At 50.2% G+C, this 27770-nt stretch overlaps 1 protein-coding gene across 1 annotated transcript in view; it reads right to left on the reverse strand.

Moving 5' to 3' along the window:
• Positions 1 to 27770, reverse strand: part of LRP4 (LDL receptor related protein 4) — a 119255-nt gene that overhangs the window by 22708 nt on the left and 68777 nt on the right. Inside the window, exons 16-29 of the mRNA XM_038764677.1 lie at positions 26239 to 26361; positions 22808 to 23016; positions 22156 to 22237; positions 19645 to 19750; positions 16572 to 16773; positions 14334 to 14523; positions 11843 to 11974; positions 9934 to 10074; positions 8545 to 8631; positions 8263 to 8434; positions 7980 to 8142; positions 7637 to 7862; positions 6418 to 6721; positions 3618 to 3836 (exon numbers count right to left, since the gene is read on the reverse strand). Of these exons, the coding sequence (XP_038620605.1) occupies positions 3618 to 3836; positions 6418 to 6721; positions 7637 to 7862; positions 7980 to 8142; positions 8263 to 8434; positions 8545 to 8631; positions 9934 to 10074; positions 11843 to 11974; positions 14334 to 14523; positions 16572 to 16773; positions 19645 to 19750; positions 22156 to 22237; positions 22808 to 23016; positions 26239 to 26361 (2356 nt within the window). The remainder of the gene's footprint in view (positions 1 to 3617; positions 3837 to 6417; positions 6722 to 7636; positions 7863 to 7979; positions 8143 to 8262; positions 8435 to 8544; positions 8632 to 9933; positions 10075 to 11842; positions 11975 to 14333; positions 14524 to 16571; positions 16774 to 19644; positions 19751 to 22155; positions 22238 to 22807; positions 23017 to 26238; positions 26362 to 27770) is intronic.

The following is a 27770-nucleotide window of genomic DNA, read 5'->3' on the forward strand; positions in this document are numbered from 1 at the left end:
CTTGACACCACAGTTCCAGTTACTGCCCCATGTCCCTTCTACTGTACCTCTTCAAACTCCTTAAATGAGTTGTCTTCTGTCGCGTCTCAAATTCCTCTCCTCCAATTCTCTCTTTGACCCGCTCCAATCTGGCTCCCGTCTCCTTCACGCCGCAGAAACTGCCCTCTCAGAGGTTACCAATGATCTCCTTCTTGCCAAATCCAACGGCTTCTACTCCATCCTAAACCTCCCCGACTTCTCAGCTGCCTTTGACACTGTTGACCACCCCCTTCTCCTGGAAACCTGGATGTCCGCCCGCCACCTAAAGCTCAACATGTCGAAGACTGAGCTCCTTGTCTTCCCTCCCAAACCTTGTCCTCTCCCTAACTTTCCCATCTCTGTTGACGGCACTACCATCCTTCCCGTCTCACAAGCCCGCAACCTCGGTGTCATCCTCGACTCCGCTCTCTCATTCACCCCTCACATCCAAGCCGTCACCAAAACCTGCCGGTCTCAGCTCCGCAACATTGCCAAGATCCGCCCTTTCCTCTCCATCCAAACTGCTACCCTGCTCATTCAAGCTCTCATCCTATCCCGTCTGGACTACTGCACTAGCCTTCTCTCTGATCTCCCATCCTCGTGTCTCTCTCCACTTCAATCCATACTTCATGCTGCTGCCCGGATTATCTTTGTCCAGAAACGCTCTGGACATATTACTCCCCTCCTCAAAAACCTCCAATGGCTACCGATCAATCTGCGCATCAAGCAGAAACTCCTCACCCTGGGCTTCAAGGCTCTCCATCACCTCGCCCCCTCCTACCTCACCTCCCTTCTCTCCTTCTACTGCCCAGCCCGCACCCTCCGCTCCTCCACCACTAATCTCCTCACTGCACCTCGCTCTCGCCTGTCCCGCCATCGACCCCCGGCCCACGTCATCCCCCGGGCCTGGAATGCCCTCCCTCTGCCCATCCGCCAAGCTAGCTCTCTTCCTCCCTTCAAGGCCCTGCTGAGAGCTCACCTCCTCCAGGAGGCCTTCCCAGACTGAGCCCCTTCTTTCCTCTCCCCTCGTCCCCCTCTCCATCCCCCCGTCTTACCTCCTTCCCTTCCCCACAGCACCTGTATATATGTATATATGGTTGTACATATTTATTACTCTATTTATTTATTTATTTATTTATTTTACTTGTACATTTCTATCCTACTTATTTTATTTTGTTGGTATGTTTGGTTCTGTTCTCTGTCTCCCCCTTTTAGACTGTGAGCCCACTGTTGGGTAGGGACTGTCTCTATGTGATGCCAATTTGTACTTCCCAAGCGCTTAGTACAGTGCTCTGCACATAGTAAGCGCTCAATAAATACGATTGATTGATTGATTGATTGAAACATTAACCAACCTTGGCTTCACTGACACTGTCATCTCCTGATTCTCCTCTTATCTCTCTCTCTCTCTGGCCATTCATCTTCAGTCTCCTTCACAGGCTCCTCCTCTGCCTCCCACCCATTAACTGTGGGGTCCCTCAAGGTTCAGTTCTGGGTCCCCTTCATCTATACCCACTCCCTTGGAGAACTCAACGACTCCCATGGCTTCAACTACCACCTCTATGCAGATTGATACTCAAATCTACATCTCCAGCCCTGATCTCTCTCTCTCTCTGCAGTCTCGCATTTCCTCTTGCCTTGAAGGCATCTCTACTTGGATGTCCTCCTGTCACCTCAAGCTTAACACGTCCAAAATTGAACTCCTCATCTTCCCACCCAAACCCAGTCCTCCCCCTTTCTTGCCCATCAATGTAGACGGCACCACTATCCTCCCTGTCTCACAGGCCAGTAACCTTGGCGTTATCTTTGACTCCTCTCCCTCATTCAACCTACATATTCAATCCATCACTAAATCCTGTTGGTCCCACCTTCTCAACTTCACTAAAAATCCACCCTTTCCTCTCCATCCAAACTGCTACCACCTCAATACAATCATTCGCCCTATCCCACCTGGATTACTGCATCAACTTCCTGGCTGTCTTGTCTCTCCCCACTCCAGTCCATACTTCACACTCTGCTGCCCAGATCATTTTTCTTCAAAAACATTCTCCCCACTTCTCGGAAAATTCTAGTGGTTGCCCATCCACCTCTGCATCAAATAAAAACTCCTCATCGTTGGCTTTAAAGCACTCAGTCACCTTGCCCTCTCCTACTCCAACCCAGCCCGCACACTTCACTCTAATGCTCACCTTCTCACTGTATATTGATCTTATCTTGCCACCAACCCCTCGCCCCCATCCTGCGTCTGTTCTGGAACGCCCTCCCTCCTCAAATCCGACAGACAATTACTCCCTCCTGCTTCAAAGCCTTAGTGAAGGCACATCTCTTCCAAGAGGCCTTCCCTGACTAAGCCCTCCTTTCCTCTTCTCCCACTCCCTTCTGCATCGCCCTGACTCGCTCCCTTTGTTCTGTGAGAAGCAGCGTGGCTCAGTGGAAAGAGCCTGGGCTTTGGAGTCAGAGGTCATGGGTTCAAATTCCGGTTCCACCACTTGTTATCTGTGTGACTTTGGGCAAGTCACTTCACTTCTCTGGGCCTCAGTTCCCTCATCTGTAAAATGGGGATTAAGACTGTGAGCCCCCCGTGGGACAACCTGATCACCTTGTATCTCCCCAGCGCTTAGAACAGTGCTTTGCACATAGTAGGCGCTTAACAAATACCATCATCATCATTATTATTATTATCTGTAAAATGGGGATTAAGACTGTGAGCCCCACATGGGACAACCTGATCACCTTGTAACCTCCCCGGTGCTTAGAACAGTGCTTTGCACCCTGTAAGCACTTAACAAATACCACCATTATTATTATTATTCTCTGTGCCTCAGTTACCTCATCTGTAAAATGGGGATTAAGACTGTGAGCCCCACATGGGACAACCTAATCACCTTGTAACCTCCCCAGCGCTTAGAACAGTGCTTTGCACAAAGTAAGTGCTTAATAAATAGCATCATTCTCCTTCTTCTTCTTATTCCGCCTTCCCAGTCCCACTTATTTATTTATATTAATGTCTGTCTACCCCCCCATAAGCTCGTGGTAGGCAGGGAATGTGTCTGTTGTACTGCACTCTCCCAAGCGCTTGGTACAGTGCTCTGCACATAGTCAGCACTCAATAAATACGATCGATTGATCGATTGATTGGCTTGGGCACGGAGCAAGAGCTCAGTAAATACCACCATCATTATTATCATTACAGAAAGTGACGGGAGTCTGGAAGACACTGGCCAAGAGCCAATACAGCAACCCCAAGCCAAGCTCCTCTAGCACACAACCCATCCTAAGCATCCCAACTCCATGAGCTACGCTCCTCCCTCCTCCTATCCAAATCCCGGCTCCGCCACTTGTCTGCTGTGTGACCTTGGGCAAGTCACTTAACATCTCTTTGCCTCAGTTCCCCAGCCTGTAAAATGGGGATTAAGACCGTGAGCCCCACGTGGGACAACCTGATTACCTCGTATCAACTCCAGTGCTTAGAACGGTGCTTGGCACATAGTAAGCGTTTAATAAATACCATCATTATTATCTAAGACTGGCCCTGCTTCCCATTTTTCCTCTCAGCCTTCCTGGGACTCCCGGGCTCCCACACGCGCTCACTCACTCACCCCTTCCTGGGGAAAGCAGCGATGGCCCGGGGCTCATCCAGGCTGTTGTTGATTAGCACCTTCCGGCAGGAGCCGTCCAACCGGGCTGCCTCGATGGTGTTGCGGCCCGTGTCTGTCCAGTACAGGTTTCTGGCCACCCAGTCCACTGCCAATCCATCGGTGGTCTTCAGCCCCTGTCCGATGACGGTCTCCATGCTGCTGCCGTTCAGGTCGGCCCGCCTGAGGGAACCAGCCCGGGATGCGAGTCTTTTAGACTGTGAGCCCACTGTTGGGTAGGGACTGTCTCTATATGTTGCCAACTTGGACTTCCCAAGCGCTTAGTACAGTGCTCTGCACACAGTAAGCGCTCAATAAATACGATTGATTGATTGAGAGAAGGAAGGACTGGGGGTCCCAGGAACAGATGGGTATCTCCGCCCTTTCCCACACTCTAGCTTATAAACTCCTCAAGACTGTAAGATCATTACGGGCCGGGAACGTGCCCGCTAATTCTGTTGTACTGTACCCTCCCAAGAGCTGAGTAAAATGCTCTGCACCTAGCAAACGCTCAGTAAATACCCGCCTCTGCCGCTTGTCGGCTGTGTGACTTCAGGCAGGTCACTTCACACCTCTGGGCCTCAGTTACCTCATCTGGAAAATGGGAATTGAGACTGTCAGCCCCACAAGGGACAGGGACTTAGTACACTGCCTGGCACATAGTATGAGAAGCAGCGTGGCTCAGTGGAAAGAGCCCGGGCTTTGGAGTCACAGGTCATGGGTTCAAATCCCAGCTCTACCAATTGTCAGCTGGGTGACTTTGGGCAAGTCACTTCACTTCTCTGGGCCTCAGTTCCCTCATCTGTAATAATAATAATAATGATGATGGCATTTGTTAAGCGCTTACTATGTGCAAAGCACTGTTCTAAGCGCTGGGGGGGATACAAGGTGATCAGGTTGTCCCACGTGGGGCTCACAATCTTAATCCCCATTTTCCAGATGAGGGAACTGAGGCACAGAGAAGTGAAGTGACTTGCCCAAAGTCACTTTCATTATCTTATTAGCGTTATTACTATGATTGATTCCACCTAACAAGACAGAATGCATTCTGGGCCCAGCCTCCAAGACATTGGGTCTGCCAAGGTCATGGAAGCTACCAATGGGTTGGGATCCAGATGGGTGGGAGAGCAACACTTAAGACTCAGCTCCCATGCCCTGTGTCCTACGTTGGGCCTCTGACTGGCAGGGACTGTACGGGACAACCCACACCCTATGTCCAAGCAGAAACTAAGAGCATCCCAAGAATCACCATCAGACCTCCAGCGGGGGATAAAGGCTGAGCGAGTGATGGGGACCAGTAGAAAAAGAATCTCTCTGGGCATTTATTGGTTCTTTGACAGGTCTTCTGGTACATATGAGTGGCTCAGTGGAAAAGAGCCCGGGCTTTGGAGTCAGAGGTCATGGGTTCAAATCCCGGCTCCACCAACTGTCAGCTGTGTGACTTTGGGTAAGTCACTTCACTTTTCTGGGCTTCAGTTACCTCATCTGTAATATGTGGATTAAGACTGTGAGCCCCACGTGGGACAACCTGATCACCTTGTAACCTCCCCAGTGCTTAGAACTGTGCTTTGCACATAGTAAGTGCTTAACAAATGCTATAATTATTATTATTATTATATGAGAGATCCTATATATACACTTGGAAGGGTTCCCCTCTGATAGGTTCTGCCCCCTTCAAAGTTCAAAAAGGCAAAGGAAAGCTAAGTGACTGTGAGCCCACTGTTGGGTAGGAACTGTCTCTATATGTTGCCAACTTGTACTTCCCAAGCGCTTAGTACAGTGCTCTGCACACAGTAAGCACTCAATAAATATGATTGATTGATTGTTCAACGCAGGGCTATCAAGGAAGCAATAGAAGTCACATGGCCTAAAAATAATAACAATGGCATTTATTAAGCGCTTACTATGTGCAAAGCACTGTTCTAAGCACTGGGGAGGTTACAAGGTGATCAGATTGTCCCACGGGGGGCTCACAGTCTTAATCCCCATTTTACAGATGAGGGAACTGAGGCCCAGAGAAGTGAAGTGACTTGCCCAAAGTCACACAGCTGACAATTAGCGGAGTCGGGAAGAGAGCCCGGGAAGGGAGTCCTCAGTCAGAGGACCTGAGTTCTAATCCCGGTTCTGCCACTTGTCTGCTGTATGACCACTGTCAAGTCGCTCAACTTCTCTGAACCTCAGTTACCTCACCTGAAAAATGGGGATAAAGACTATAACCCCACCTGAGACACGGACTGTGTCCAATATGATTATCTTATATCTACCCCAATGCTTAGTAAGAATAATCATAATAGTAATAATTATGGTATTTGTTAAGCACTTACTATGTGCCAAGCACTGTACTAAGCGCTGGGATGGATACAAGCAAATCACGTTGGACACAGTCCCTGTCCCACTTGGGGCTCACAATCTCAATCCCCCTTTTACACGGGCGGTAACTGAGGCACAGAGAAGTGACTTACCCAAGGTCAGACAGCAGACAAGCGGTAGAGTGGGATTAGAACCCAAGACCTTCTGATTTCCAGGACCATTCTTTATCCGCTACACCATGCCTGACTCACAATAAGTGCTTAACAAATGCTATTTTTTTAAAAAATGAAGCAGGATAGCTCGCTGTGGGCAGGCAGTGTGTCTACCAACTCTGTTATACCGTACTCTTCCAAATGCCCCGCACACGGTAAGCACGATCGATAGATGGATTGATTGATGGGAATTACCACTCACAACCCACGCTTTCGGCAGGTGCGGGGAAGAGGCAGGGTACCTGATAACATCCAGGAAAACGTCAGTGTAGTAGACCTTCCCATCCACACTGTCGTAGTCCAGAGAGATGACGTTATTGAGCTCGGGGATGGGCACGTGCACATCCGTGTGGTCGCTCGTGTCCAGGGAGATGCGCCGGATGGAGCCCCGGCTGGAGAAAAGCAGGTAGGTCTCGGGGGAAGGGTCGCACGTGTGCCCATCTCCCTTGAGCTGAATGCCCGTGGGGCAGGCGCAGGAGAAGCCCGAGGGCCGGGGCAGGCAGAGGTGGGAGCAACCGCCATTCTTCAAGCCGCATCTGTTCGCGCCTGGCGGGGAAAAGAGCAGGGGAGGAGGGGGATTTTAGAGCCCTACGGGAAATCCCGACTGAGGAGGGCAGCAAGGACCGATTAACTGCCGCTATTTCGACGGGAGGGACAGACGCCTAGAGATAACTAGGATAATAATTACGGCATTTGTTAAGCGCTTACTATGCGCCAGGTGCCGTTCTAAGCGCTGGGGTGGATAGAAGCAAATCGGGTTGGACCCGGCCCCTGCCCCATGTGGGGCTCACAGTCTCAATCCCCATTTTCCGGATGAGTTACCCGAGGCCCAGGAAAGCGAAGTGACTTGCCCGAGGTCACAGCGGACAGGGGGCGGAACCGGGATTAGAACCCATGACCTCCCGACTCCTAGGTGGCAGGAAGGGTCCGGGAAGCCTCCGCGGAAACTGAAGCCAGGTGCCCTAGTTTGGCGATCACAGCCTCATGATGGTCGTGCTACAGAGGAAGGCACAGAGTCTCATCAAACAGCAGGTCTGCTGTGTGACCTCGGGCAACTCACTGCACTTTTCTGTGCCTCGTCTGTAAATGGGGATGAAGACTAAGAGCCCCATGTGGGACAGGGACTTTGTCCAACCTAATTTGCCTGTATTAACCCAGGGCTTAGTACAGTGCCTAGAATGCTGGCTGTTATTATAATTATAATTATTATTACTACTGTAAAATGAGGATTAAGACTGTGAGGTCCATTTAGGATATGGACTGTGTCCAACCTGATTACCTTGTATCTACCCAAAGCTTAGAACAGTGCCTGGCCCACGGTAAGAACTTAACAAATCCCATCAAAAAAGGGGAAGCGTGGGACACTGGAGCCCGACGTCTTAAGGACCACAGGGAGTTTCTGCTGGCCCGGTCTGGGGGATCCGGGAAAAGCCCCAGCGGCTCTCCCGCTGTCCGGCTCACCAAGCCGCCGGCCCCGGTCCACCGCCTGGATGTCCATGAGTCCGGGCAGGTTGGCCCGCACCAGGATGACATTGCTGCCGGTGCTTTTGTCAGCCCGGTGGATACTGCGGGTCTGCCAGTCGGTCCAGTAGATGTAGGAGTCGAGCAGGGTGAGGCCGTAAGGGTGCTGCACGGGAGAGACCAGCGTGCGCCGATTGGCCCCGTTCAGGTCGGCGGCCTCGATGCGCTGCAGGGAGGAGAGGGAGGAGATGAACCGGGAGAAAGCCCCTCGCTCCCGGGCCCCTCCGGCTCCGTCCCCTCCCTCCCTGCTCCTCGTTCGTCCTCCCGAGGAGAGGCTCCCTACCTCGGTGTGGGCATCGGCCCAGAGCAGCTGCGAGCCGGCCTTATCCACCGTCAGTCCGTTGGGCCAGCCCAGATTGTTGCTGATGAGGACGGTGCGGTCCGAGCCGTCCATCCCGGCCCTTTCCAGCTTGGCGTTCTCCCCCCAGTCTGTCCAGTACATGGAGCTGCAGTAGCGGAAGTCAGAAGTGAGTGGAACTTCCCAACAGAAAACTATAGAGTGCCCCAGGATTTCCCCACCTTAGTCTCCGCGTTTCAGGCTTTGCTCCCACTCGCTCCGAACTCACCCCGTCTCATGATACAGGACGATGGCCCGAGGACTGTCCAGGTTCTGCCACACCAACACCTTCCTCATGGACCCATCCAGGTTGCCCACTTCAATTCGGTTGGTTCCCGTGTCCGTCCAGTAGACCTTCCGGCCGACGGAATCAACCGCCAACCCGTCCGTGGTCTGCAGCCCTGCGAAGATCCCGGAGGACGCTGGCCGTCGGCTTCCGATTCAAAGCCTCCGGCCGAGCCCTCGCCCCGCTCGGGAGCCCTGAGCCCGCCGGCAACCGGGTGTCCCTCACCTGTGGTGATGATGTCCTCGTGTAGCGAGCCGTCGAGGTTGGCACGGCTGATCCTGCGTAGGGTGCTGTCCGACCAGTAAACTTTGCCTACGGGCAAGAGACCCCCGTTAGCCAAACGGGGCCAGGAGGCTGGCCGCTCCGTGTCCGAGTGGGATCGGCTCTCTCCGGAAGGAGAAAGGAGAGGAGCGAGCAGAAATGTCATGGGAAAGGTGGAGGATGGATCCGGATTGACGGTAACCTCACGCCCAGAGCGAAGGGGGAAGCAGCCCGGGCTGAGGCTTCTAGACTGCGAGCCCACTGCTGGGTAGGGACCGTCTCTATATATTGCCAACTTGGACTTCCCAAGTGCTTAGTCCAGTGCTCTGCACACAGCAAGCGCTCAATAAATACGATTGAATGAATGAATGAATGAGGAGTCAGAGGCCCTGGGTTCTCATTCCGGCTCTGTTACATCCCTGCTGCGTGACCAAGGACAAGTTGCTTAATTTCCAGCTCAGTCTCCTCATCTGCAAAATGGGGAAGAAAGACTTTTCTCCGTCCCTCTTAGATGGTGAGCCCCACGGGGGACAGGTTCTGTGTCCGACTTGATTATCTTATATCTTCCCAAGCGCTTAGTCCAGTGCTCTGCACACAGAAAGCGCTCAATAAATACGATTGAATGAATGAATGAATGAGGAGTCAGAGGCCCTGGGTTCTCATTCTGGCTCTTTTACATCCCTGCTGCGTGACCAAGGACAAGTTGTTTAATTTCCAGCTCAGTCTCCTCATCTGCAAAATGGGGAAGAAAGACTTTTCTCCGTCCCTCTTGGACGGTGAGCCCCACGGGGGACAGGTTCTGTGTCCGACTTGATTATCTTATATCTTCCCAAGCGCTTAGTACAGTGCTCTGCACACAGCAAGCGCTCAATAAATACGATTGAATGAATGAATGAATGAGGAGTCAGAGGCCCTGGGTTCTCATTCCGGCTCTGTTACATCCCTGCCGCGTGACCAAGGACAAGTTGCTTAATTTCCAGCTCAGTCTCCTCATCTGCAAAAAGGGGAAGGAAGACTTTTCTCCATCCCTCTTAGACGGTGAGCCCCACGGGGGACAGGTTCTGTGTCCGACTTGATGATCTTATATCTTCCCCAGCGCTTGGTACGTTGCTTGGCGTACGGTAAGCGCTTAATTATTAGTGTTATGATTACTATTCTTGCTATTGCTATTATTCACAAGGGGCTTTGGGGGAAGTGCGGAGGTAGAATCGGAGGCGGTGGTGAGGCCCTCACAGCTTCCCAGAAAGAAACCAAGGAAGAACAGGGCAGGCGCCACGGCCCGAGGGAGACCGGTGCCCTTAAGGATGCTGTGCAAACGGAGTCGAGGCCCAGAGCTCTGAAGGCCACGCTGACCTTCTTGCGGATCCACCCCGATGGCAATGGTGTTCTTCATGGTAACGTTGATGGGCACCACCACATCAGCAAAGTAAGGTATGTCCAGGGACACCATGCGCACATCCGTTCTCCTGGCGAAGATCAGGAAGCTGCTCATGCCTGCAGAGGCGGGGAGAAAGAGGAGCCATTCAAGAAATATAGATATTCATTCATTCATTCATTCAATCGTATTTATTGAGCGCTTACTGTGTGCAGAGCACTGTACTAAGCGATTGGGAAGTAGAAGTTGGCAACATATAGAGACGGTCCCAACAGTGGGCTCACAGTCTAGAAGCGGGAGACAGACAACAAAACAAAACATATTAACAAAATAACATAAATAGAATAGATATGTACAAATAAATATATACAAATATATATATATAATGGTATTTATTAGGTGCTTACTATGTGCAAAGCACTGTTCTAAGCACTGGGGAGGTTACAAGGTGATCAGCTTGTCCCATGGGGGGCTCACAGCTTTCATCCCCATTTGACAGATGAGGGAACTGAGGCACAGAGAAGTGAAGTGACTTGCCCCAAGTCACACAGCTGACAACTGGCGGAGCCGGGATTTGAACCCACGACCACTGACTCCAAAGCCCGTGCCCTTTCCACTGAGCCACGCTGCTTCTCTGGTCTGCTGTGTGCAAGGCACAGTTCTAAGTGCTGGGGAGGTTACAAGGTGATCAGGTTGTCCCACGGGGGGCTCACAGTCTTCATCCACATATTACAGATAGGTAACTGAAGCCCAGAGAAGTTAAGTGACTTGCTCAAGGTCACACAGCTGACAATTGGCGGAGCTGGGATTTGAACCCACGACCACTGACTCCAAAGCCCGGGCTCTTTCCACTGAGTCACGCTGCTCCAAATGTCTGCCCCGCTCAGAGCTCAGGGACTGGGGGAGCAGGACTGTTGGGTAGGGACCGTCTCTATCTGTTGCCAACTTGTACTTCCCAAGCGCTTAGTACAGTGCTCTGCACACAGTAAGCGCTCAATAAATACGATTGAATGAATGAACTCCCAAGGGCCAGCCTCCGGACACGGAGTGGACTTTTGGGACACGGACTGGGTCCCATCTGATTATCTTGTAGCTTCCTAAGCCTTCAGCCCAGAGTAAGCGCTGATCAAATCCCACAATCGGGCGGTCTCCCTTTCAGTTCCTGAGCTCCCCGCGGGGTACAGGTTAGAGAAGCAGCGTGGCTCAGTGGAAAGAGCCCGGGCTTTGGAGTCAGAGGTCATGGGTTCGAATCCCGCCTCCGCCACATGTCAGCTGTGTGACTTTGGGCAAGTCACTTAACATCTCTGTGCCTCAGTTACCTCATCTGTAAAATGGGGATTAAGACTGTGAGCCCCCTGTGGGACAACCCGATCAGCTTGTAACCACCCCAGCGCTTAGAACAGTGCTTTGCACATAGTAAGCGCTTAATAAATGCCATTATTATTATATCCCTCTAGACTCTAAGTTCGTTTTAGCCAATTCTGTTCTCTCCCAAGCCCTTAGTACTTTTCTCGGCACATAGTAAGCGTTCAATAAATACCGTTGCTAGAAATCCACTCAGTCGCCTGGCATCTCCCATGTTTCCGACTTCCAACCGCCCCGGCGGGCCTGACCGTTATTCATTCATTCATCCAATTGTATTTATTGAGTGCTTACTGTGTGCAGAGCACTGGACTAAGCGCTCGGGAAGGACAAGTTGGCAACATATAGTACCAGTTGGACCATCTAGCACCCCATCCTCAGGTTCCATTGAGTCTCTCACCTCCCCTAGCAGCTCCCCATCGGAGCCCTCTCACCCTCCGGCTCCAGAACAGACCGGATCCCAAAGGAGGAGACCCATCCCAAGCTCCCGGGAAGTCTCCCGACTCCCACGATTTCGGCACGTACCAGAGGAGCAGGTCTTTCCATCCGTCCGAAGGTTGATCCCGGTGGGACAGGTGCAGCTGAAGCCTCTGGGAGGAGGGGCCCGGAGACACAGGTGGCTACAGCCGCCGTTGGCCACGGCACAAGCTGTGTGCACTAAAAAGAAAAAAAAAAAAAGGCATTTGAGAAGCACTTACTATGTTCCAGGCGCTGTACTGAGCGCTGGGGTGGATACAAGCAAATCACGTTGCCAGTCTTTCTCCCCATTTTACAGATGAGGTAACTGAGCCACAGAGAAGTTAAGTGATTTGCCCAAGACCACCCTCCCTCTTGGGGCTCCCAGTCTTTCTCCCCCATTTTACAGATGGGGTAACTGAGGCACAGAGAAGTGAAGCGATTTGCCCAAGACCACCCTGCACACAAGTGGTGGAGCTGGGATTAGAAGCCATCACTTTCAGATGCCCAGGGCGGGGCTCCATCCACTGTGCCACGCTGCTTCATAATAATAACAATAATAATGATGGCATTTGTTAAGCGCTTACTATGCACAGAGTACTGTTCTAAGCGCTGGGGGGGATACAAGGTGATCAACTTGATCACCTCCAAAGGATCAACTTGTATCCTCCCCCAGCGCTTAGAACAGTGCTTTGCACATAGTAAGTGCTTAACAAATACCAAAATTATTATTATTATTATCAAGTTGTCCCACATGGGGCTCACAGTCTTAATCCCCATTTTACAGATGAGGTAACTGAGGCTCAGAGAAGTGAAGTGACTTGCCCAAGGTCACACAGCAGACATGTGGCGGAGCCGGGATTCGAACCCATGACTTCTGAATCCAAAGCCCGTGTTCTTTCCACTGAGCCACGCTGCTTCTATGAATTCATTCATTCAATTGTATTTATTGAGCACTTACTGTGTGCTGAGCACTGTACTAAGCGCTTGGGAAGTCCAAGTCGGCAACATCTAGAGACAGTCCCTACCCAACAGTGGGCTCACAGTCTAGAAGGGGATGAATTCAATGGTATTTATTGAGCGCTTACTGTGTGCAGAGCACTGTACTAAGCGCTTGGGGAAGAACAGGTTGGAAGCACAGGCAAGGTAGGTGGTAACTGAGGCCCAACTGCAAAATGGGGAAGAAAGACTTTTCTCCTTCCCTCTTAGACGGTGAGCCCCACGGGGGACAGGTCCTGTGTCCGACTTAATGATCTTATATCTTCCCCAGTGCTTGGTACATGGCTTGGTGTAATAATAATAAATAATAATAATGGCATTTATTAAGCGCTTACTATGTGCAAAGCACTGTTCTAAGCGCTGGGGAGGTTACAAGGGGATTAAGACTGTGGGCCACAACAATAACTACCACTGATGGACTGACCAACTGATTCCTTCAATCAATCAATCAATCAATCAATCGTATTTATTGAGAGCTTACTGTGTGCAGACCACTGGACTAAGCGCTTGGGAAGTACAAGTTGGCAACATATAGAGACAGTCCCTACCCAACAGTGGGCTCACAGTCTAAAAGAGTATCCTTCAGTGGGACCGTAAGGATGGGCAGGGAACAGGTCTGCCACTTTTGTTTTATTGTCAGTCAGGTTCCACATTAATAATAATAAAAAATAATAATGGCATTTATTAAGCGCTTACTATGTGCGAAGCACTGTTCTAAGCGCTGGGGAGGTGACAAGGGGATTAAGACTGTGAGCCACATCAATAACTACCACTGATGGACTGACTGACTGATTCCCTCAGAGAATCCTTCAGTGGGACTGTAAGGATGGGCAGGGAACAGGTCTGCCACTTTTACTTTATTGTCAGCTTCCACATTAATAATAATAAATAATGATGATGGCATTTATTAAGCGCTTACTATGTGCAAAGCACTGTTCTAAGTGCTGGGGAGGTGACAAGGGGATTAAGACTGTGGGCCACATCAATAACTACCACTGATGGACTGACTGACTGATTCCCTCAGGGAATCCTTCAGTGGGACCGTAAGGATGGGCAGGGAACAGGTCTGCCACTTTGGTTTTATTGTCAGTCAGGTTCCACATTAATAATAATAAAAAATAATAGTGGCATTTATTAAGCACTTACTATGTGCAAAGCACTGTTCTAAGCGCTGGGGAGGTGACAAGGGGATTAAGACTGTGGGCCACATCAATAACTACCACTGATGGACTGACCTACTGATTCCCTCAGATAATCCTTCAGTGGGACCGTAAGGATGGGCAGGGAACAGGTCTGCCACTTTGGTTTTATTGTCAGTCAGGTTCCACATTAATAATAATAAAAAATAATGATGGCATTTATTAAGCACTTACTACAGTAAGCACCTAATTATTAGTGTTATTATTATTATTCTTGTTATTGCTATTATTCACAAGGGGCTTTGGGGGAAGTGCAGAGGTAGAATGGGAGGCGGCGGTGAGGCGCCGTCAGCTTCCCAGAAAGAAACCAAGGAAGAAGAGGGCAGGAGGGGCTGTTCCCGCTGGACGGCGGGACGGCTCACCCGGAGGTCTCAGGCGGTGGAAGACGTGGATGTCCATGAGATTCTCCAGATTCTCCTGCAGCGTCTCCCGATCCAGCCCCGTCAGCCGGTCGGCACTCTGGATGCTCTTGGCCTGCCAGTCGGTCCAGTAGATCCGCTCCCCGTAAAGGGTCAGCCCGAAAGGGTGCGGGAGCTGGCTCCCGATGAGCACCTGCCGGACCCCAGGAGGTGTCCCCGTCAATCCCACCAGGGTGGGCGGAGGGGGGATCGGAGCCGGGCCGCTGGGGCTCTCTGGGGGACCCCGTCCTCCATCCTCCTCTCACAGAGGAGCAGCGTGGCTTAGTGACAACAGCTCCGCCTTGGGAGTCAGAGGGCGTGGGTTCTAATCCCGCCCCCACCACTTGGCTCTCCCTACTGAGAGCTCACCTCCTCCAGGAGGCCTTCCCAGCCTGAGCCCCCTCCTTCCTCTCCCCCCATCCCCCCCCGCCTTACCTCCTTCCCTTCCCCACAGCACCTGTATATATGTTTGGACGTATTTATTACTCTATTTTACTTGTACATATCTATTCTATTTATTTTATTTTGTTAGTATGTTTGGTTTTGTTCTCTGTCTCCCCCTTCTAGACTGTGAGCCCACTGTTGGGTAGGGACTGTCTCTATATGTTGCCAACTTGTACTTCCCAAGCGCTTAGTACAGTGCTCTGCACACAGTCAGTGCTCAATAAATATGATTGATTGATTGATTAGGGCTGGTGGTGCTTAGTCTGGTGCTCTGCCCACAGTAAGCGCTCAATAAATACCATTAATTGATTGATTGGACGTGGTTATAGATTTAGGGTTAGAATGGAGTGGAAGGGTCAGTCATTGCAGCTTTACCGATGGTAACATATCATCTACAAATCCACTAGACTGTCAGCTCGTTGTGGGCAGGGAACGTGTCTACCAACTCCATTATGCTGTAATAATAATAATAATAATAATAATAATAATAATAATAATAATACTGGCATTTATTAAGCACTTACTATGTGCAAAGCACTGTTCTAGACTGCGAGCCCACTGTTGGGTAGGGACCATCTCTATATGTTGCCAACTTGTACTTCCCAAGCGCTTAGTACAGTGCTCTGCACACAGTAAGCGCTCAATAAATACGATTGAATGAATGAATGAATGAATGAATGAATTGGCAGAGCCGGAATTTGAACCCATAACCTCTGACTCCAAAGCCCGGGCTCTTTCCACTGAGCCACGCTGCTTCTCATGTACTCTCCCAAGCACTTACTACAATACTGTCCTTGCAGTAAGCGCTCAATAAATACGACTGACTGACTGATCTAGAAATAATTAACGTTGAAGCATCATTCATTCATTCATTCAATCGTATTTAATAATAATAGTAATAATAATGACGGTATTTGTTAAGGGCTTACTATGTGCAAAGCACTGTTCTAAGCGCTGGGGCGGTTACAAGGTGATCAGGTTGTCCCACGGGGGGCTCACAGTTTTCATCCCCATTTGACAGATGAGGGAACTGAGGCCCAGAGAAGTGAAGTGACATGCCCAAAGTCACTCAGCTGACAGTTGGCAGAGCCGGGATTCAAACCCATGACCTCTGTCTCCAAAGCCCGGGCTCTTTCCACTGAGCCACGCTGCTTCTCTATGGCATTTACTAAGCGCTTCCGATGTGCCAAGCACTGTTCTAAGCGCTAGGGAGGATACAAGGTGATCAGGCTGTCCCACGGGGGGAGGGCTCACGGTCTTCATCCCCATTTGATAGATGAGGTCACTGAGGCCGGGAGGAGCGAAGTGACTTGCCCAAAGTTACCCAGCTGACAAGTGGCGGGGTCAGGATTAGAACCCATGACCTCTGACTCCAGAGCCCGGGCTCTTTCCACTGCGCCACACTGCTTCTCTAAAGCAGCTAAAGCCTCCCAACTCCCTCCCCAACTCCGAGACCTAAGTCGAGCCTCCCCCCACCCCGCCCCGCCCGGGGGCTTACTTATTGAGCGCTTACCGTGTGCAGAGCACTGGACTAAGTGCTTGGGAAGTCCAAGTTGGCAACCTATAGAGACGGTCCCTACCCAACAGCGGGCTCACGGCTCACCCACCTCTGACGCCTGGGCGTGCCGATGTTCAACCATTAATTTGGCGGTAATAATAATAATAACAACGGGACTTGGTAAGCGCTTACTCGGCGCCAAGCACTGTACTAAGCGCTGGGTTGCTTTTAATAACCCGGGAGTCCTCTCCCACTCTTACCTTCCTCTTGCTGCCATCCAGCCCGGCAAACTCGATGGTCTTCATGCCGGCATCCGCCCAGTAGAGCCGCTGGGAAGCGTAGTCGATAGCCAGCCCGTTGGGCCAGGTGAGGTTGGAGGAGATGATGACCTGGCGGTTGGAGGCATCCATGCCCGCCCGCTCAATCTTGGGACTGGCACCCCAGTCAGTCCAGTACATGAACCTACGGGCAAGCACAGGCCAAAGGAGGGACTCACTAGCCCACCAGTTTCCCCACTTACCACTAGACCGTAAGCCCGCTGTGGGAAGGCAATGCATCGGCTTATTGTTGCAGTGTCATCTCCCAAGCGGTTAGTACCATGCTCTGCACACAGTAAGCGCTTGTGTCGGCCTATTGTTGTACGGCAATCTCCCAAGCGCTTAGTACCGTGCTCTGCACACAGTAAGCGCTCAGTAAATACCACTGTGAGCCCTACATGAACCTAAGGGCAAGCACAGGCCAAAGGAGGGACTCACTAGCCCATCAGTTTCCCCAGTTACCACTAGACTGTAAGCCCACGGTGGGAAGGCACTGCATCTGCTTACTGTTGTAGTGTCATCTCCCAAGCGCTTAGTACCGTGCTCTGCACACAGTAAGCGCTCAGTAAATACCACTGTGAGCCCTACATGAATCTAAGGGCAAGCACAGGCCAAAGGAGGGACTCACTAGCTCATCAGTTTCCCCAGTTACCACTAGACTGCAAGACCGCTGCGGGAAGGCGATGCGTCAGCTTATTGTTGTAGTGTCATCTCCCAAGCGTTTAGTACCGTGCTCTGCACCCAGTAAGCGTTTGTGTCTGCCTATTGTTGTATGGCAATCTCCCAAGTGCTTAGTACCGTGCTCTGCACACATTAAGCGCTCAATAAATACGACTGTGAGCCCTGCATGAACCTAAGGACAAGCACAGAGCAAAGGAGGGACTCACTAGCCCATCAGTTTCCCCACTTACCACTAGACCGTAAGCCCGCTGTGGGAAGGCAATGCGTCGGCTCATTGTTGTAGTGTCATCTACCAAGCGCTTAGTACCGTGCTCTGCACCCAGTAAGCACTCAGTAAATACGACTGTGAGCCCTACATGAACCTAAGGGCAAGCACAGGCCAAAGGAGGGACTCACTAGCCCATCAGTTTCCCCAGTTACCACTAGACCGTAAGCCCGCTGTGGGAAGGCAATGCGTCGGCTTATTGTTGTAGTGTCATCTCCCAAGCGCTTAGTACCGTGCTCTGCACACATTAAGCGCTCAATAAATACGACTGTGAGCCCTGCATGAACCTAAGGACAAGCACAGGGCAAAGGAGGGACTCACTAGCCCATCAGTTTCCCCACTTACCACTAGACCGTAAGCCCGCTGTGGGAAGGCAATGCGTCGGCTCATTGTTGTAGTGTCATCTACCAAGCGCTTAGTACCGTGCTCTGCACCCAGTAAGTGCTCAGTAAATACGACTGTGAGCCCTACATGAACCTAAGGGCAAGCACAGGCCAAAGGAGGGACTCACTAGCCCACCAGTTTCCCCAGTTACCACTAGACCGTAAGCCCGCTGTGGGAAGGCAATGCGTCAGCTTATTATTGTAGTGTCATCTCCCAAGCGCTTAGTACCGTGCTCTGCACACAGTAAGCGCTTGTGTCTGCCTACTGTTGTATGGCAATCTCCCAAGCGCTTAGTACCGTGCTCTGCACACTGTAAGTGCTCAATAAATACGATTGATTGACTTATTGATTGATTCATCCCATTTTCCAGATGAGGGAACTGAGGCCCAGAGAAGTGAAGTGACTTGCCTCAAGTCCCACAGATGACTTTTTATTTAGTTTACTTGGACATAACTATTCTATTTATTTTATTTTGTTAATATGTTTTGTTATCCTCTTCTGGACTGTGAGCCCACTGTTGGGTAGGGACCGTCTCTATATGTTGCCAGCTTGGGCTTCCCAAGCGCTTAGTCCAGTGCTCTGCACACAGTAAGTGCTCAATAAATACAATTGATTGATTGAGTGAAGGAATGACTGAATTAATCCCACATTCATTCATTCGTTCAGTCATTGAGCGCTTACTATGTGCAGAGCACTGTACTAAGCGCTTGGGAAGTCCAAGTCGGCAACGTATAGAGACGGTCCCTACCCAACAACGCGCTCATGGACTAGAAGCAGAGTAGCTCAGTGAAAAGAGCCCGGGCTTTGGAGTCAGAGGTCATGGGTTCAAACCCCGGCTCCGCCAATTGTTAGCTGTGTGACTTTGGGCAAGTCACTTCAATCAATCAATCAATCAATCGTACTTATTGAGCGCTTACTGTGTGCAGAGCGCTGTGCTAAGCGCTTGGGAAGTACAAGTTGGCAACATCTAGAGACGGTCCCTACCCAACAGCGGGCTCACAGTCTAGAAGGGGGGAACAGCTTTTTTTGTAGATATTCCCTTACACATGATAGCTTCCCTCGCTTCCCTCGCCTTCCCATAGGGCCTGAAGGATTCCATAAGTGTGAGGGAAGAGCTTTTTTTGTAGATATTCCATTACACATCATCATCAATCATATTTATTGAGCGCTTACTGTGTGCAGAGCACTGTACTAAGCGCTTGGGAAGTACAAGTTGGCAACATATAGAGACAGTCCCTACCCAACAGTGGGCTCTAGAAGGGGGGAAGAGCTTTTTTTGTAGATATTCCCTTACACATGATAGCTTGCACTGGGCAGCTTCAGTGGTTCCCAAAGCTTTTCCCCGCAGCCCAAAGGAGACCCAGAGCGTCCGGCCGGGAAAGCAGCAGCATGGCCTAGGGAAGCAGTTTGGCCTCATGGAAAGAGCACGGGCCCGGGAGTTAAAGGATAGGGATACTATTTACGGCTCTGCCAATTGCTTGCTCTGTGACTCTGGGCATGTCACTTAACTGTGCCTCGGCTTCCCCAGCTGTAAAACGGGTGAAATTCTACTTCTTCCTAATTAGACCACGAGCCCCATGTGGGACAGGGACCGATTAACCTGTATCTACCCCAGAGCTTAGAACAGTGCTAGACACGTAGTAAGCACGCAGAAAATACCGTAGTAGTAAAATTGCAAAATCGCACCCGCCCATTGGCTCCACGACGATGTCTCGAGGGCGGTCCAGATTCTCCCAGATGAGCACGGTCCGCATGGTGCCATCCGTGTTGGCCACCTCGATCCGGTCGGTGCCTGCACAGACAAAGAAGACAAATAAGGTTTGCCCTCTGGACTCGAGCCGGGAGAGGAGAAAGGAAAGGAAAGAAAGGAAAGGGGAGATGGAGAAGTTGCTCATTCAGGCACTCCTGGAAATCGAGTCCTCTCTCTCTTTCCTCATTCAAATAATAATAATAATAATAATAATAATAATAATGATGGCATTTGTTAAGCGCTTACTATGTGCAAAGCACTGTTCTAAGCGCTGAGGGGATACAAGGTGATCAGGTTGTCCCACGTAGGGCTCACAATCTTAATCCCCATTTTACAGATGCGGTAACTGCCGCCGTGAGAAATGAAGTGACTTGCCCAAAGTCACACAGCTGACAAGTGGCGGAGCAGGGATTTGAACCCATGACCTCTGACTCCAAAGCCCGGGCTCTTGCCACTGAGCCACGCTGCTTCAATAGAGAAGCGGCATGGCCTAATGGGAAGAGCACAGGCCGCGGAGTCAGAGGACCCAGACGGAGCCCCCTCCTTCCTCTCCCCCTCCTCCTCCTCTCCATCCCTCCGCCTTACCTCCTTCCCCTCCCCACAGAACCTGTATATATGTATGTATGTATTTATTACTCTATTTTATTTGTACATATTTATTCCATTTATTTTATTTTGTTAATATGTTTTGTTTTGTTGTTTGTCTCCCCCTTCTAGACTGTGAGCCCACTGTTGGGTAGGGACTGTTTCTATATGTTGCCAACTTGTACTTCCCAAGCGCTTACTACAGTGCTCCACACACAGTAAGCGCTCAATAAATATGACTGAATGAATAAATGAATGAATGACCTGGCTCTGACATGTACCTGCTATGTGATGTTGGGCAAGTCACTTAACTACTCTAGGCCTCAGTTCCCTCATCTGTAAAAATAGGGATTCAATACCTGCTCTCCCTCTTACTTAGACTGTGAGCTCTATGTGGGACAGAGACTATGCCTGAACTGATTATTTCACATCTACCACTGTAGAAACACTTAACAAATACCACAGTTATTATTACTATTGTTGTTGTTATTATTATTAGTAGTAGTAGCATTATTATTCTCCTCCAAGAAGCCTTCCCTAAGCCTTCTTCTCTTCTCCCACTCCCTTCATACTCTTACACACTTAGAGAAGCAGCGTGGCTCAGTGGAAAGAGCCCGGGCTTTGGAGTCAGAGGTCACGGGTTCAAATCCCGGCTCTGCCAATTGTCAGCTGTGTGACTTTGGGCAAGTCACTTAACTTCTCTGGGCCTCTGTTACCTCATCTGTAAAATGGGGATTAAGACTGTGAGCCTCCCCGTGGGACAACCTGATCACCTTGTAACCTCCCCAGTGCTTAGAACAGTGCTAGAGAACCAGCGTGGCTCAATGGAAAGAGCCCGGGCTTGGGAATCAGAGGTCATGGGCTCAAATCCCGACTCCACCAATTGTCAGCTGTGTGACCATGGGTAAGTCACTTAACTTCTCCGTGCCTCAGTTACCTCATCTGCAAAATGGGGATTAAGACTGTGAGCCCCACGTGGGACAACCTGATCACCTTGTATCCCCCTCCAGTGTTTCGAACAGTGCTTTGCACACAGTAAGCACTTAACAAATGCCATCCTTATTATTATTCAGCGTGTAGAACAGTGCTTTGCACATAGTAAGTGCTTAATAAATGCCGTCATTATTATTATTATAGTAAGTGCTTAATAAATGCTATTATTATTATTATTATTTGCACATAGTGCTTAATAAATGCCATCACAATTATTATTATACCACTCTTACTTGTTCCTTCATGCATTCTGCCTCCCACCCCCACAGCCCATATGTATACATCTGTTATTTATTTATGTAATCAACTTATTTATTTATATTCATGTATGTCTCCCCCTCTAGACTGTGAGCTCACTGTGGGCAGGAATGTGTCTGTTGTTATACTGTACTCTCCCAAGCACTTAGTACAGTGCTTTGCACACAGTAAGTACTCAATAAATTGATCCTATTAACCCAACTGGTGAGAGTCATAGCTAATGGAAGTGTCTCCCTCACCCAGCTCAGAGAGTAGAAGAGGTTGAGAGGGGGCTTGTTGTGAACAGGGAATGTGTCTGTTTATTGTTGTATCGTACTCTCCCAAGCGCTAAGTACAGTGCTCTGCAAACAGTAAGCGCTCAATAAATACAATTGACTGAGTCCCCGGGTTCAAACCGTAAGAGGGAATAGCTGCCATTTGGTTAGAAAACGCCCGAATCACACTATGAATCCTTCCGTCAGCTTCCACAGGCCTCTCCTAACTGCTCCGTGGAAACCCCAGTCTGTGACCAAAGTGGACGAGGGCTCCGAGTTTGCTCCAGCTGAGTTCAGGGTGAAGAATTTCAATGGCCACGGCCTTCCCCGTTCCCCACAGCGCCAGGCCAGGCATACCTGCATCTGTCCAGTACAGCTTGTTGGTGACCCAGTCAATAGCCAGTCCCGCCGGGCTCTCCAAACTTGTGTCCACCACCACCTGGGCAGGGAGCAAAACATCGTCACAAATCAAATCAAGCTCTCTGAGCCGGCACCCATCCCCACCTTTACCCATTAGAGGAACCTCCCCGCCTCCAAATTAGGGTTAGGAGACTCTAAAACAGGGATGGACAAAATCCATCCAGAACAAGATGCTTCTGCCTGCGGCAGCCCCGATGTTGTGCAGTTGGAAACGCCTCGGCGTGCCACTGTATTGCACTCTCCCAAGCTCTTAGTACAGCGCTCGGCACATAGTAAACACTCAATAAAACCCGTTGATGATGATGATCACAAGTCTGGCAGCACGAGGGGTTACCAACTGAATCCCCGGCTGGCCTGGAGCCGACCCCAGGACCCCAAGTGGCCTCACTTCTGCTGGTGAAATGCTCCCTTCTCCCTTCAGTTTTTCATCACTGGCTAACCCGCAGCCACTTAGAAATTTGGTACGTGGTCCATGGATTCAAACAATCGCTCTCCTCTGGCCTACAGTGAAAATGTGTCCAGAAAGGCCTTTTCACTCTAGGAGAGGAGGTTAAAAAAAAGGGGGCATCCCGTCTGTCCCGAGCCGTACCTCCTGTCCTGTTCCATCCCACTTGGCCCGGCTGATTGTGTCAGTGCTGACGTCGGTCCAGTAGACAGAGTCGTCGCGGGAGTCCCAGTCCAGGGCCACGGCGCTGCGCACGTCGGCCAACGGGATGACGTCGTCGGACAGGTCCTCCGTGTCGAAGCTGATCCGACGGATGTCCATCCTTCGGGCAAAAAGCAGGAACTTGTCAAGACCTGATCAAAGGCCGAAAGGGTCTTCTTTTAATTCTCTAAATCCAACAACACGGTGACAGACACAGACCATCACCTGCGTGACATCCGGCTCGGCTGGGTTTCCCACCCGGGCCTCGCGTCCTTCTCCTCGCTCCTCCCTACTGCTCCCAGCCCTGAGAGCCTCTCCCACCCTTTGGCTTGAATGGCTCTGGTGGTCGGAGAGACAGAACCGGAGGCCCAAGAGCCGCTGGAGTGAGATTTTGGGACTGGGTGGGGCAAGCTGGCTGAACAGGGTGCTGACCAAAGGCTCCGTCGGCCTTTTTGATCTTTTATCACTGCCTTCTCTTTCCTCTGTCATCCCCCTACTTCCCCTTCTCCGCCCCAGTGCCCTGATGGGCCTCCTCCAGCTCCCCCGAAACTCTTTTTAGACTGTGAGCCCACTGTTGGGTGGGGACTGTCTCTATATGTTGCCAATTTGTACTTCCCAAGCGCTTAGTACAGTGCTCTGCACATAATAAGCGCTCAATAAATATGATTGATTGATTTTCTGACTTCCCCCTGCTTCTGGATCTAGTTCCGAGCTTCCCCTCTGGTTCCTTCCTTCTGCTCCTCAACAGAAAGCTCCAGCTTATCTACTGGCTTCCCAGGGAGAGGTGGGGAATTTTCCCCCGCTGCAACTTTGCCTGGAAGAGGCATCTTCTCTCCAGTCCCACCCTCTCCCAGCTAATTGCCTCCTTTCCTCCCAGCCCAGGCTCTGCACACATTAAGGGCTCAATGAACACCACTGATTGACTGATTTTAGAGGCGGTCCTTTCTTTTAGACTGTGAGCCCACTGTTGGGTAGGGACTGTCTCTATATGTTGCCAACTTGTACTTCCCAAGCGCTTAGTACAGTGCTCTGCACACAGTAAATGCCCAATAAATACGATTGATTGATTAATTGATTTCATCTCCCCAAACATGCCTGGCTCTAGCTGGGGACCCCATCAGGTATCGGGAATAATTTACATAAAACGCACCGATGCTCTGGCCCCTCTTAATCCATTCATTCATTCAATCGTATTTATTGAGCGCTTACTGTGTGCAGAGCACTGTACTAAGCGCTTGAAACAGTACGCTGCTCTCCTCGCTCAGTCTAGCCCCTGGACAAGGCCCATATATTCCAGAGTCCAGTCTGCCTCCACTAATGATTAATAATGATGGCATTTATTAAGTGCTTACTATGTGCAAAGCGCTGTTCTAAGCGCTGGATTAGGTAGCAAGACCAGTGGTGCTGCCACTGTTGCCAACTTGTACTTCCCAAGCGCTTAGTACAGTGCTCTGCACACAGTAAGCACTCAATAAATAGGATTGATTGAATGAATGAATGAATGGTGCTCCCTCTCTAGGATTCTGTGCTCATCGTGGGCCCCTCAGGGATGCCATATTCTGGGATAGGGAGGGGATGACACTTCCCTGGAATACCAGGGGGAGGCCCTGTATATCCATCAATGGTATTTACTGAGCGCTTACTTTGCACAGAGCCCAGGAGTAAGCACTTGGAAGTGGAAAGAGCACGGGCTCAGGAGTCAGAGGTCGTGAGTTCAAATCCCGGCTCTGCCGCTTGTCAGCTGTGTGACTTTGGGTAAGTCACTTCACTTCTCTGGGCCTCAGTTCCCTCATCTGTAAAATGGGGATGAAGACCGTGAGCCCCACGGGGGACAACCTGATCACCTTGTATTCTCCCCAGTGCTCAGAACAGTGCTTTGCACATAGTAAGCGCTTAACAAATGCCATCATTATTATCATTATACAATATAACAGAGTTGGTAGACGTTTATGAATCTGGTTTGATTGCCATTTCTCCAGACTGTAAGCGCCCTGTAGACAGGGAATGTGTCTCTGTCATACTCTCCCAAACTCTTAGCGCTCTGCACGTAGTACGTGCTCAATAAACATCACTGATAGATGGTCTGGTGGAAGTAACTGCTCAGAGAAGTTTCGCCTCCAGTTTTGATCATCACCTCTGGGATTCATAGCAGAGGAGGGTCACAGACTATGAATAAACATGTAGTCCCAAGAGAGGCTAAGCTAGAGGGTGCTACTTAGTTGTTACCTAATACTAACAGTGGTATTTGTTAAGTGCTTACTATGTGCCAAGCACTGTAATAATAATAATAATGATGGAATTTATTAAGCGCTTACTATGTGCAAAGCACTGTTCTAAGCACTGGGGAGGTGACAAGGTGATCAGGTTGCCCCAGGGGGGCCCACAGTCTTCATCCCCATTTTACAGATGAGGGAACTGAGGCCCAGAGGAGTGAAGTGACTTGCCCAAAGTCACCCAGCTGCCAAGTGGTAGAGCTGGGGTTTGAACCCATGACCTCTGACTCCAAATAATAATGATAATGATGGCATTTATTAAGCGCTTACTATGTGCAAAGCACTGTTCTAAGTGCTGGGGAGGTGACAAGGTGATCAGGTTGCCCCAGGGGGGCCCACAGTCTTCATCCCCATTTTACCAATGAGGGAACTGAGGCCCAGAGAAGTGAAGTGACTTCCCCAAAGTCACCCAGCTGCCAATTGGCAGAGCTGGGGTTTGAACCCATGACCTCTGACTCCAAAGCCCAGGCTCTTGCCAATTGTCAGCTGTGTGACTTTGGGCAAGTCACTTAACTTCTCTGTGCCTCAGTTCCCTCATCTGTAAAATGTGGATTGAGACTGTGAGCCCCACGTGGGACAACCTGTTCACCTTGTAACATCCCCAGCGCTTAGAACAGTGCTTTGCACATAGTAAGCGCTTCATAAATGCCATCATTATTATTATTATTGTTATTTCCACTAAGCGCTGTGGTTGATATGAGATCATCAGATCCCACAAGGGGCTCACAGTCTAAGTAGGAGGCAGAACGGGGATCGAGTCCCCATCCTGCCGATGAGGGAATTGAGCAGTGACTCGCCCAAGGTCACGGAGCAGGCAATGTGGCAGAGACGGGATTAGAACCCAGGTTCTCCAACTCCCAGGCTCATGCGCTTCCCATTAGGCCACGCCGCTTCTCGACAAACATTATTCCCCAGGGCGAGGTCCCTGTTCGGCAGTGGAAATCTGGGCCTTATCTGGAAATCCGGTGTTTCCCGCTTCCCTTTCCTCTGGCGCTCTCCAGGGAGTATTTGTAGTTCCTCCGCCTCAATCCCATCCCCAAGAGAAGCCCTGACCGGACAGGCGGCACGGAGGAGGCGGGATGCCCCCGGACCCCGACTTACTCTGGGCACAGGCTTGGCTGCTGATCTTGCGGAAGCCGGTGGGGCAGGCGCAGCTGTAGTTCTGCCCGCTTGGCAGGCAAAGGTGGGTGCAGCCCCCATTGTTGTTCCCACAGCGATTTCTCCCTGCTCAAATAGCCCCCAGCAAAAAAAAAAAAGCCGCACATAAGGCCAGAGGCTGGACAGATGGGCGGCGGACGCGGCGGGGAAGGATGGCGGGAATGGTTCATTCATTCATTCAATCGTATTTATTGAGCGCTTCCTGTGTGCAGAACACTGTACCAAGCGCTTGGGAAGCCCACGTTGGCAACATATAGAGATGGTCCCTACCCAATCAATATCAATCAATCAATCAATCAATTGTATTTATAGAGTGCTTACTGTGTGCAGAGCACTGGACTAAGCGCTTGGGAATCAATCAATCGTATTTATTGAGCGCTTACTGTGTGCAGAGCACTGGACTAAGCGCTTGGGAATCAATCAATCAATCAATCGTATTTATTGAGCGCTTACTGTGTGCGGAGCACTGGACTAAGCGCTTGGGAAGTCCAAGTTGGCAACATAGAGAGACGGTCCCTATCCAACAGTGGGCTCACAGTCTAGAAGGGGGAGAGGGAGAACAAAACCAAACATATTAACAAAATAAAATAAATAGAATAGATAGGTAGAAGTAAAATAAATAAATAGAGTAATAAATACGTACATACATATATACATATATACAGGTGCTGTGGGGAAGGGAAGGAGGTAAGGCAGGGGGATGGAGAGGGGGAGAGGAAGGAGGGGGCTCACAGTCTAGAAGGGGGAAACAGACAACAAAACAAAACATATTAACAAAATTATTATTATTATTAACAAAATAAAATAAATAGAATAAATAGAGTAATAAATCTGTACAAACATATATACATATATACAGGTGCTGTGGGGAGGGGAAGGAGGTAAGGAGGGGGGATGGGGAGGGGGAAGAGGGGGAGAGGGAGGAGGGGGCTCACCGTCTAGAAGGGGGAGACAGACAACAAAACAAAACATATTAACAAAATAAAATAAAGAGAATAAATAGAGTAATAAATCTGTACAAACATATATACATATATACAGGTGCTGTGGGGAGGGGAAGGAGGGAAGGCCGGGGGGGACGGGGAGAGGGAAGAGGGGGAGAGGAAGGAGGGGGCTCACAGTCTAGAAGGGGGAGACAGACAACAAAACAAAACATATTAACAAAATAAAATAAATAGAATAAATAGAGTAATAAATCTGTACAAACATATATACATATATACAGGTGCTGTGGGGAGGGGAAGGAGGTAAGGTGGGGGGGACGGGGTGGGGGAAGAGGAGGAGAGGAAGGAGACGGCTCACAGTCTAGAAGGGGGAGACAGACAACAAAACAAAACATATTAACAAACTAAAATAAATAGAATAAATAGAGTAATAAATATGTACAAACATTATACATATATACAGGTGCTGTGGGGAGGGGAAGGAGGTACGGTGGGGGGGACGGGGTGGGGAAGAGGAAGGAGGAGGCTCAG

The sequence above is a fragment of the Tachyglossus aculeatus genome, chromosome 22 (assembly GCF_015852505.1).
Source record: "Tachyglossus aculeatus isolate mTacAcu1 chromosome 22, mTacAcu1.pri, whole genome shotgun sequence".
NCBI lineage: Eukaryota > Metazoa > Chordata > Mammalia > Monotremata > Tachyglossidae > Tachyglossus > Tachyglossus aculeatus.